The sequence below is a fragment of the Erpetoichthys calabaricus genome, chromosome 17 (genome assembly GCF_900747795.2).
Source record: "Erpetoichthys calabaricus chromosome 17, fErpCal1.3, whole genome shotgun sequence".
Taxonomy (NCBI): domain Eukaryota; kingdom Metazoa; phylum Chordata; class Cladistia; order Polypteriformes; family Polypteridae; genus Erpetoichthys; species Erpetoichthys calabaricus.
This window is the reverse complement of record NC_041410.2, coordinates 57488175-57500861: the sequence shown is the minus strand read 5'-3', so window position 1 is coordinate 57500861 and position 12687 is coordinate 57488175. Positions and strand designations below refer to the sequence as shown.

Below are 12687 nucleotides of genomic sequence, written 5' to 3'. Positions count from 1 at the left end.
TTTTCTTTTTCTTTGGTGCATAGAAATATGACATCCCCATTTAATACCTCAGATTGCTGTAAATAAATATTGTTAGTGCCGACATGCAGCAATAGGGTAGATACTTCATCATCGACCAGAAGGTCCAATCTAGCCTCCATGTCAGATACCCTCACCCCTGGGAGGCATATAATATTAACTCTTAGATTAACGTAGTTCAATTCTATGGAGTCACCAGTTATGAGCACTTTATTGTTCTCAAGTTCCATAGGCATTCTGCAGAGTGGTTAGAATCTGTTCTGGATCTGAACTGGTGATCTGGGTGCTGATTGACTAAATTTTAACTTCTTTTACATTCCTTTCTGGTTATGAAAATATTATGAGAAAAGAAAAGAAAGAAAGAAAGAAAGAAAGAAAGAAAGAGAAAAATGTGATGCCAGACAGCCTTTAAAAGCACTGCAAAGTGCAATACAGTAACTTGAGTGATGCAATTGGTACATCACTAAGGAACAGCTCTTACCTGTTAGTGTTATGTTTCTCAAGCGTTCCCGAGAACAAAGTCCTAAAAAACTTCCAAAAATGTTCACAAGAAGGCAATATTACTGTCAAACCCTGGCTAGTAATAAGGGCAAACACAATATCTTTAAAAAAAATAAATCATTTATTGTCTGTAGTAACATATGTTTATAGATATTTGGACAAAGGACAATAACAAACAACCAAAACAAAAAAATATGATAGCTTAGTTAAACTTAGTTAAACCTATAGATAAAGGTACATGACTTATGCATTCTATCTATTGACTGATATATACTGCATTCGCTCTTGTACAAAATGGCACATAACGTTTGAATCCTGATTTTTCAGTTCTTGAAGTTAAGCTGGAAAAAAATGTTTACTTAGTTATTAGGTTTCTAGTGCCTACACTGTAAAGATGGCATTAATTTGTTCACAGTTAGCACTGCTTTACCCCTTCCACAGGCAGTTTGTGCACTTGTGAGATGCAGCTCTTCGCTTTCTTAGTGTAGTTAGGAAGTGTGGACGCTAGGGGTCGCTGTTGCCCCGTGAAACCCCGCAGACAGACGTCCAGGACACACGTTTAAAAGCACCAAGAAGAATTTTAATATTTTCTTCAAATAAAGTGCACAAAGCACCACACTCGCCACATTTACACAATATTCAATAATAATAACAATAGTCAATAATCCTTCACTTCCAGCAGCTTCGTTACCCAACCACCCAACTCTGGTTCTCCTGCTGGGTCTGCATCAGTCCTTTAAATAGTCCTTGACCCGGAAGTGTTCCACATCACATCATCCGTCTTCAAGTAGCCCAGAAGTACTGTGGGCTTCCGTACTTGTGACTCCGAAGTACTTCTGGGTTATAAGAAAAATAGAAGTCCCCAGGTCCTTTATGGGCTCCTCCTGGCGGCACCCATGGCACCCAACAGGGGCTGAGAAAATGGACTCCATGTACCATGATGCCCTGAGGGAATCCGGGGTACATTTACTGTCCAGGGGAGCTGACACCTAGTGTCCTGGGGGAGGCAGTGTCCTGGAAATGCTGCCCTTCTCCACTCTTTTAGTTCTGGGACATCCCAGCCGGATTGAACTGTCGGCCGTCTATCACATCAGATACTTATAATAGCTAGAACTCTTTCATAAGATTATAACCTTTCAATTATATTGACACCAAAAATACCAGATAATTAATTGAGATTATCAGTTGTCACTGATTATGAATCTGGCTGAAGCAAAAACTTGAAGCCATAGTGGGTCCCCAGCACCAACTTTGAGAACCACTGCTTTGGGGGCCTGCAGAAATTACGACCAGGTAGAAAGCTATGAGCCTAATAGATTTATCCCAGATTTAGGTTGTACAAGGGTTATTAAAGGATAGAACAGATGCCTTACCATTGGTTTCTTGAGTACACATAAGTCCATCCTTTTTGGTTGATTATTAGAGCAAAGTTTTGTCCATTAATGCTGCCAATCATCTTTTTTGAGGCAGATATTTAACTGGTATTTAGATGGTGCCTCGCAGAACCAACTGTCAGATGTCACTTGGCCAGTGATTGATCATTTTATCAGATACGGCACAGAGGCTACATTCCAAAAAAAGGCCCAGTGAAGAAGAAGCTGACACCTTAAATTCCTTCGCACCTCTACATTAGCATCTTTTGTTCTGCAAATGTCTGTCACAAAATTTTCAGAGCTCAAGTCTCTTTATCTGGCAGTGAGGTACCTGGAGTTGTATAGAGTAAATAATATATTGTTATTTGGAATACATACATTTCATGTGTGTTCTGTGTCTACAATGATCTGTGTAAGTGTAGTGTGGCTGGAAATGCGTGGCAAGAAATGCTGAACACATACCTAGAGCAGAAACTTTTTCCATGTTATGCTAATAATGATGTGAAGTGTATAATGTATGAAGACTTTAGTCCAAATATCAAATAAACATGTGAGATTTAATTCATGAATGTAACCGAAGAAAAAAAATTATTTGATTTTCATGTTGCTGTCAATGTGTTAAAAACCCAAGCTCAAATGTCAATTGACAGAAAGTTGATTTGTATTCTTGAATAGTGCAGAGGTAAGAACTGCTGCCTTTTAACACAAAGGTTTCGGATTTGAGGCCGGGCGCTCCGCATTTTGAGTAGTGAGCTGCTATTATTATTACTATATAATAAAAACATACATTTGATTTTAGTCTGTAACACCCAGTGTAAATTTTGGCTGCTTGTAAATGTTAGCACTTGGTTTTCTATTATTCAGTTTTATTCTGTAAGTGACATTAACGTGGTACAACGAACTTGCCTCTCCATCTCTGAGTTGATGGCATATATCTTCATTCTTTTCACAAGAGCAGCAATGACTACAGTTTGTTCTGTGCATAATGCCTGCTAAGAACTATTTGTTGTACCGGCAATCAAACATACAATGTCCCATGACCACTATCAGGCTACTATGTGGTATTTGCGCTTTGACAACAAAGACATCTGTGCAGAACATGTGAAAAACAACAGATTTGCTGCAATCTCTGACGCCTGGCAACATTTTGTTGAGAACTGTGTTTTGAGTTACAACCCAGGGCAAAAACTTTCCAAGTCTTTGGTCATAAAGCTTATGGAGCCGTTTCTGGACAAAGGCAGAACCATAACAACAGACAGCTTCTTCACAGCAATTTCACTGGCTAATTGACTGCTGTGCCGTGACACCACTCTGCTTGGCACCACAAGTAAAATGGGACTTCCACCTGCAGCTATAATCCCTTTAGTGTGCAAGCAACACTCCATGCTAGTATTTAGATCTGGAAGTGCCATGCTTACGGTGTATGGGCCCAAAAAGAAGAAGACTTTGATTTCAGTCTGTAACAGTCTGTGTAATGTTTTGCTTACCTGTAAAAGATATCGCTGAAGGGATGTAAGCAGACACACATACACTGATGTATCATGTCTTCTTGGTATCTTGTTTTCACTTGAATTTTTTTGTTATTCAGTTTTATTCTTGAGTAAAAGCATACTTGTTTCTTTATACCTTTGCAAAAATGTTTATTTTTTATTCCAGTAACCAGTGCATAAGATCAAATCTGTCTCTGCCTGTATTGCACACGCACACATATTCATACATGAAAACGTCACTATTTGAAAATGCTATGTTCATTTGAAAATGTGTTTTTTTTTTTTATCTTGCCTGAAATCCACGTTATGGTGCATGATACTGAAAATGCAGTACAAGGACTTGTGTTCTAGCACATCAAAATTAATAAATGCCATCTGTCCAACACTACATCTCCAATGGAATGGTGCCCAGTACAGAGTTATTTCCTGCCTTGAGCCTAGTGCTGATGGGATGATCCCCACTTCGAACACTCTGAACTGAACTACTATTTAATTAATTAATTAGGTTTCAGGATGCTTTATTTTGCTGTTTTAAATATTTTGTTCCTTTAATTTTTGCTATTATATCTCTCTCTGGCATCTTATACCTCGTAAAAGACATATGGATTTTGTGAAGATTATGATACCAGTATAATTATATCAATTCTTTTTTTTTTTGTTTAATTTATATAGACAGCTGTGGTAAATGCAAAAAGATCAGAGGGAAAGAAAATCGGGCGAGAGAATACTGCCAGAAAGATTTTGGTGAGCTATTTAATGCATGATGTATGATTATGCAAATAGGTCAGATTTTGTTGAAAATACAGAAACTTACATTTCTGAGTAAGTCCATTATTTTGTGGATTGGTCTAGTGATAATTATCAAATATTTTATTCGTTTTATAAGATATTACTCAAACATTCAATATTTTTATAGATGTTTGATTACAGTTAATCATTTTTAAGCAATTCGTACTCTCTGCTATATACTGTTGAACACCACGTTAATATTACACTTTGCTTTGGCAATTCAATTTTTCTTTGCTGCATCTTGTCTCATTGGCGCATACCCCACCAAGTTACAGTGCAGTTTTGTTTTAAATGTATTTTTCCAGCATCTATACAGTTCCAAAAACACTATCAGGGTGCAAGTTGCCTCCTGAGATACCCCACTACAAAAGCTCACACAGGCTTACTATGAGGGATCTTACTGTTGTTCTTTTTAAGAGGTGATTTTTTTCACACAGCTCTATAGAAGCTTTTTCCTGCTATATTTCTTTCTTGTCATATTTAATTGTGTTTTTTCCTAGTTATGCTTCTGTTATTTTGCAAATGTGTTGCTTTATTTTACCAATGTATTACTTAATGGCAGTCAGTCTTCTTGACTATGTGTGCTAATGCGTTCTACAGACAAGTACAAAAAGAGCTTCAGCAAGAATGGTGCAGCCCATACAGAATTAGGAATCAATATAAAGTATCTTTGTAATTTTGTAGATAATATTTTGATGAAGGACCGGATTTATTTTCTAACTTTGTGTTTTATCATGGAAGGATTCTGAAGAAACCCTATCATAAGACTTAGATTCTTTTATTCGCATGCTGAGTTCCTTTGTTATGTGGACCCACATATATGTCCTCCACCCTGTGTGTGCAATTCTGTTGGGTGAGGTTTTGGACATATAGGGCAATGGGGTTTGGGGAGCGGGATTGCAGAAGATGTTGATACATGTCCGAATGAATTTAATACCACTATTGTTGCATGACAAATGGCTCATGTCCACTAAATCCCCCTGCCACTCTCACCCAAGCCTGTTTAAGTATGTTGTAGGTGTACTGCTTGCCCAGTCAGTCACCAATCTTTTCCCACTTTAGTCTTACCCCTGTGCCTTCTCCATTCTCCGTGTTCCACCCACAACTTCAACACTTCCCCACTATCCTGGTAGGAAACAACCCGGCTTCAAAGCATCCTCTACCTTCCCAACACACATACACTTACACTCAGGCACATCCCCAGCTTTTCTTTCTTGCTCACTTTGTCGCAAAAAAAAAGAAAAAAGGATGCCAACTTGTAGTCCTTTCTTTCTTGCCTAAAAAGGTATAACCTCCCTTCATCCTCCTAGTTCCATATCTGGCACCCACCCACCTCCGAAGGTCCAAAAGGGGGCGGGGTAGCTGTCTCTTTTTGAATACTTGATTCTGATTAGCTGATGATTTTTTTCACTTACAATACCTCCTATACTGTTCACTGGAAGGTGCACAGGCTGTGATTTGTTCAAAATTACTTTTGCTGACATGTTAAAAATGGCAAAATAACACATCAGCTCCTGAGAGCAGTGTATTCTCCACCCCACTGACTGCATTATCTTTGAGGATGTGCTGGCCTTACACAGTGATTCTGTTGATAAAGTTCAGCCACATTAACAACATATTGTGTTTTTTTGTTTTGTGTAATAAGCTAATAAGCAGAATTGTGAGCCCAAGATTTACATGCCCAATGATATATATGTTTTTATTCACATCCAAGATTCCAAAATACTGCTATGAAAAAAACAATAAAGAATTCTGTTGTCTCTAATGTACCGATAGTTTGAATGTCTTTTCCAACTATATACATGTGCTTTTTTATGGACTTTTGTCTTACCCTGTTTTAAATTTTAAATGTTACTAAATGCTTCCAGAATCTTGAAAGCAAACCATATTTGTCATTGTGACAGATAGTGGGCGATGTCGTCCCCTTGAACCCTCAGACCAGACGCCAGACACCAGATAAAACTCCAATTATTTATTTTATAATAACAATGTGCACCAAGCACCCTCCACTCCACAATACTCATAAATAATAACACAATAATCCAATCGATAATCAATCCTCCAACTCAGCTCGTCCGTTTGGGATTTCCCAGAGTCCTTTATAGTCCATAACCCGGAAATGCTTCTGACCCCTCAGTCCACGTGATTATCCAGCACTTCCGGGTCAGGTAAAAACTCATTTTTCTTCAGTCCGGAATTCCATCCTTGTGACAGGGAAGTACTTCCGGGCTATACGAATAATACATGTCCTTGAGCCTCTAACCCTAACCCTAACCCTTGAGCCTCCCTGCTGCGTCCTCTGGTGGCCCCCATGGTATCCAGCAGGGCTGTGAAGGAAAACTCCAAGGTCCATGATGTCCTGCTGGAATTCGGGGCATCTCCACGCTGCAGGAACGGCTCCACCTGGCGGCTTGGGGGTATTGGCCAGGATAAGCTGCCCGCCATAGTCCACATCATTTAATCAAATATTATAGAAAGGACAACATACAATATGTCTTATTAGTTAATTGTGTTAAAATGTTCTGTATTTTGAAGCCTGTGATATTTTTTCTGATTGCTCTTCATGCATTTTGTTATTTTGCGTTTTTACAATAATATTCAGCTAACCTCTAATTGTTTTTGTCTGGATGCATCAGTAAATCCAAGGTGACCCCAATTTTCTCCTAAAACTAGAAGTTCATGTGTACAAAATGTAGTGAGAAGGTCAGAAATAGTAACCGAGAAAGTTCCCATAGCAGCAAATACAGAAAACTGTTGCCAAAATGTAGCTGAGTCAGTGCACCACTACAGTGCATGTCAGTGCTGCCACCATCAACAGGTAGAAAATATACAGTTAGGTCCATAAATATTTGGACAGAGACAACTTTTTTCTAATTTTGGTTCTGTACATTACCACAATGAATTTTAAATGAAACAACTCACATGTAGTTGAAGTGCAGACTTTCAGCTTTAATTCAGGGGGGTGAACAAAACGATTGCATAAAAATGTGAGGCAACTAAAGCATTTTTTAACACAATCCCTTCATTTCAGGGGCTCAAAAGTAATTGGACAAATTGAATAACTGGAAATAAAATGTTCATTTCTAATACTTGGTTGAAAACCCTTTGCTGGCAATGACAGCCTGAAGTCTTGAACTCATGGACATCACCAGATGCTGGGTTTCCTCCTTTTTAATGCTCTGCCAGGCCTTTACTGCAGTGGCTTTCAGTTGCTGTTTGTTTGTGGGCCTTTCTGTCTGAAGTTTAGTCTTCAACAAGTGAAATGCATGCTCAATTGGGTTAAGATCAGGTGACTGACTTGGCCATTCAAGAATTTTCCACTTCTTTGCTTTAATAAACTCCTGAGTTGCTTTGGCTGTATGTTTTGGGTCATTGCCCATCTGTATCATGAAACGCCGCCCAATCAATTTGACTGCATTTAGCTGGATTTGAGCAGACAGTACGTCTCTGAACACCTCAGAATCATTCGGCTGCTTCTGTCCTGTGTCACATCATCAATAAACATTAGTGTCCCAGTGCCACTGGCAGCCATGCACGCCCAAGCCATCACACTGCCTCCACCGTGTTTTACAGATGGATGTGGTCTGCTTTGGATAATGCATACTTTTTTCTTGCCATCATTCTGGTAGAGGTTGATCTTGGTTTCATCTGTCCAAAGAATGTTTTTCCAGAACTGTGCTGGCTTTTTTAGATGTTCTTTAGCAAAGTCCAATCTGGCCTTTCTATTCTTGAGGCTTATGAGTGGCTTGCACCTTGCAGTGCACCCTCTGTATTTACTTTCATGAAGTCTTCTCTTTATGGTAGACTTGGATATCGATACGCCTACCCCCTGGAGAGTGTTGTTTACTTGGTTGGCTGTTGTGAAGGGGTTTCTCTTCACCATGGAAATGATTCTGCGATCATCTACCACTGTTGTCTTCTGTGGACGTCCAGGGGCCTCATGTATAAACAGTGCGTACGCACAGAAATGTTGCGTACAAACATTTCCACACTCAAATCGCAATGTATAAAACCTAAACTTGGCGTAAAGCCACGCACATTTCCACGGTAACTCATACCTTGGCGTACGCAATTTCTCCGCTCAGTTTTGCAGACTGGCGGCACCCAGCGTCAAAGCAGTGCTACTGTTCTTGTGTGGTTACCCTTTCTTTCTTAGACCCACATTCCTGACGCGGCTTTATAAATACACTGAAGTTAACTGCATATTGTTTATTAGTGTAATGCATCTGATTGTAATTAACCTGTAGCAATATAATGGTCCAGGGAATAGCCATAGTATTCCAAATACCATAACTGCTTTAGCGTTGTTACGCTCACTGCATCTTCTTCTTCTTTCAGCTGCTCCCGTTATGGGTTGCCACAGCGGATCATCTTTTTCCATATTACTCTCACTGCACCACTCGGAGTATTTATATCACTGTATCTGAGTGGGGAATCACAGCAGCAGCTGATCGGAAAGAGAATTATCGGTATACAGTTTCAAACACACACTACCTCAGCCACAACGCGTCAAAGCCTTTCCTGTACGGACCTCTCGTTTCAGAAACAGTTTCATCCCAAGAACTATAAACGCACTCAATCAGTCCATCAAGTGCTCCTTGTAGAACTGTTTGTACTTATAAGTACAATTACCCCACTGTAAACTTGCACTACAGTTATAATATTGCACAACCTGTGCCACTTTATAAAGTGCGTATGATGACAATATCATTTTTAAGATGAAATGCAGCAAAATATGTTGCTTATAGTATACAGATAAAACTTTAAATTCATTTAAATAATCTGTATTGTTAATAATTAAACATGTGAGGACACGGTGCCGCAGCGCTAGCTAGTTCACGGATAGCTCCTGCCTTGCGCTGTATTATTGCTGGTGCTGACGCAACACTGGAAGGATAGACGGATAGAATAATTAAACATGTACTACGAAGATATTTCAATGTTCCTTAAAAGTTTTGAAGAATCAGCATTATAAGCTTACAGATGGCTTAACGTCTATTACAGAGCTGATTGTGTGGTGATTAGGTATTTGGAGAAAGAAAAGTAAGGACAGGAATTGGAGGTTAGTACGTTTGAAAGAGACAGTACTTCTGTAATAAATTATTTCATCGAAGGTCGCACATGGAGCAGTAAGCCTCTTGCGTGAGATATGAACAAGCACTGCACTACCGTGTTCCCATGTTTAATAACATGCTTTCCTGTCATCATGAAAAAGATATCACGTATATACATCTCAGTATTTTAATTATTCAGACAACTGTAATATCACAAATGTAATGGATTCTGTGTCCTGTTGGAGAAAGAGAAAGAACGGAAGCACGTAGTGATTCACACACATAGAGCACATAGGAGATCAAACACAGAACAAAGCATTTAACGTGCTACTTGAGAAACTAGTAAAATAAACGATTTTAAGATGAAGTTTATGATGTTCTACTTTAATGACAAAATAAACTACGTGATTAAAGTGGAAATTTTGAGATTAAAGTTGACATTCCGTGCTTTTATCCCACTGTGTGCCTATTTTTTTGTCTGTACCCTAATAAGCTTTCATATGACACTCAGACGGTCCGCTGCGAGTTGCCTTTTCACGCCGACTTTGATACGTGATTTCTTTTTTATTTCGGGCACTGTGCGACTTTGTGAACTTGAGCTTTCGAGTTTCTCCGACACTATGTCACTCGATCAACTTTCTTTTGTTGATCATACCACTGTTTAAACCAACAAATAGTACGTTTTTCCTTTGCCTCCACTTGGTATTCGCTAAAATTCTTATATTTTCCCCCGTGCTTTTCCCATTGTCTTTTCACAGAGGGCTATTTATATCAATTTGCATATTCAAAGAGGCATAATTCTGGGAGGAGTTGGGGCGGGACAGAAGGAGCGTGCACGTGCATTACTTTTCACGCTGATCGTGATTTATGTAGTGGAAGAACATGAAAGTTTGCGTACGCACAGATTCCTGCATCTGGATTTTTCTGTGCGTACGCACATTCCCTCTTTTGTGCTTATGCCATGTTATAGTGTGAGTACTACGCACGGCGTTATACATGAGGCCCCAGGTCTTTTTACGTTGCTGAGTTCACCTGTGCTTGCTTTCTTTCTCAAGATGTACCAAACTGTAGATTTTGCCACTCGTAATATTGTAGCAATTTCTCGGATGGGTTTTTTCTGCTTTCGCAGCTTAAGGATGGCTTCTTTCACCTACATGGAGAGCTCCTTTGACCGCATGTTGTCTGTTCACAGCAAAATCTTCCACATGCAAGCACCACACCTCAAATCAACTCCAAGCCTTTTATCTGCTTAATTGATAATGACATAACGATGCACTTGCCCACACCTGCCCATGAAATAGCCTTTGAGTCAGTTCTCCAATTACTTTTGAACCCCTGAAATGAAGGGATTGTGTTCAAAAAATGCTTTAGTTGCCTCACATTTTTATGCAATCGTTTTGTTCACCCCACTGAATTAAAGCTGAAAGTCTGCACTTCAACTGCATCGGAGTTGTTTCATTTGAAATTCATTGTGGTACAGAACCAAAATTAGAAAAAAGTTGTCTCTGTCCAAATATTTAGGGACCTAACTGCATATGGTTTCTACTGAATAAAAAAGAATAGTATGAAACCCTGGGGTTTATTTGTTTTTGTATAAAAAAGATTGTAAAGTGATGGACCATGTTAGCCATTTATGAACACCATGAGAAGTGAAGCAAAAAGGCACCTTTTATTGGCTAACTGATTAGATTACAGTATGCAAGCTTTTTGAAACTCAGGCACCCATTTCAGGTAAAGTATAATACAGACAGTAGAGTTACCTGTGTTTATATACATGCTAAGAAAGAAACATGATTCTAAAACCCTTATGTGAGACATCTTTAGAGTCAAATATTAACAGATTTCTCAAACCTAAGATTATGAATGTATATTAAAAATTCACATCCGTACATTGTAAGCTGTCAATTAGAGGTCATTATTGTTCATGTTGTTAAGACTTCTTCATCACATCAAACTGTGTCTTTCTGCAGTGTTCCGGGGTAAGATACTAGAGAAGACCTACAGGGGTCAAGAGACCCGCTATGACGTGCAGGTAATGTATACATATCGCAACCGTTTCCCATTGATACAAAGAGAATTCATATGGGTACCCAACTTGTGCAACTGTCCTCAGCTGGAGAAAGGACTTGAGTACTTGATAATGGCAAGACGCCATGTGAATTATGAACAGACTCTTAATCGTATCTTATTGGAGACTAATAGCTATGTGAAGTCCTTCCATCCTCGGGAAGACCAACTGTTGCGTCATCTGGATACTGAATGTGTCAAGCAAAAATATTCAAATACTCCCAGTCTCTGAATCTAAGTTACCTTACCTTAAAGGATATATGCAACTGTGCTTCACTCAGGTTGAACATTGCGGCTGCTTTGTAACCAAAGACATCATGGGAACATTTAGTGGGATACAGAAATCTTAGAATCTGAAAGATAATTCATGACTCTACCAACTTCACGTGACATTCTGTTTTCCTATATTTCAGGAAAAAGAAAGAGAAACATTATAAGACTATAACAGTTGTATTAGCTTGTAGTCAGAGAATAGGCAAAAAGACACCACAGCCTGGTCATTATCTCACTGGAATAAACTGTATCGACTGACACTGAAAAATATATCGTGTAAATATTTTGTTATCAAATGAAAGTTTCACCAAACTCACACATTTTCATATACTTTTGTGTTCTTCAGCACTGAAATTTTTTGTTTTTTAATCTGTTAAAATTGTGCTTAATAATGAGTTATTTTTTACTGTGTACTGTAAGGCTTCCTAATTATCATTGCGTTGTTCATCATTGTTTAAATGTAATTTTAGTATTTAACAATTGTTTAGGACAATAAAGTGTTATCACTCTGTATTTAGTAATGGCTATAATCTTCATTTGTAAAATTGCATTCAATGTGCAATTAATATAGTAGTAGTAGTAGTAGTAGTATTAGGAATAGGAATATTTGTGAATAATTGAATATATGAATTTTATATACTCTGAAATAAAAATGATAACATCGCTATCTAAGTGTTTTGTGTGTTATGCTAATTTTACATGTCACCTACTCCACACATCTTTTAATACATAATTCTTTATTTCTATTTTGTGTGTTACATAACACCTACAGTATTTTGTACCATGAACATAGTGTTTACATTCAGGACTGGGATCTTTTCAATTGAACTTTTTTTATTCAGATAAATGTAAAAATATGTAATCAACTCTTACACATAATAAAGAATCTGAATGTCTCTTTTACTTGGAATGCTGCCTTAAAATATATATATATATATTTATAGTTTGATGTATAACATGTGAAGAGAAGACCCTGTTATTTGGGCAACAGAAACTGTGTGCTGTGTTATACTGTAGGTCTCAACAAAAAAAGCTGCATCTTTACCAAAGAGCACAAGAGCTCCAAAGCTGTATGGGGTGGTCTGGTTTCTTGGGACAGATTTTACTTCAGTTTACTTCACA

At 38.3% G+C, this 12687-nt stretch overlaps 1 protein-coding gene across 3 annotated transcripts in view; it reads left to right on the top strand.

The window, feature by feature from the left end:
• The window catches only part of adamtsl5 (ADAMTS like 5), a 239772-nt gene extending 227328 nt beyond the window's left edge, over nt 1–12444 (top strand). For 2 of the 3 annotated variants that reach the window (XM_051920228.1, XM_028792368.2), the window contains exons 10-11: nt 4055–4126; nt 11196–12443. In XM_051920228.1, the coding sequence (XP_051776188.1) occupies nt 4055–4126; nt 11196–11524 (401 nt within the window). In that variant the 3' untranslated portion in view covers nt 11525–12443. Of the gene's footprint in view, nt 1–4054; nt 4127–11195 lie in introns of all 3 variants that reach the window. The other variant, XM_028792366.2, reaches the window with a different exon arrangement.
• The last annotated feature ends 243 nt before the right edge of the window (nt 12445–12687 follow it).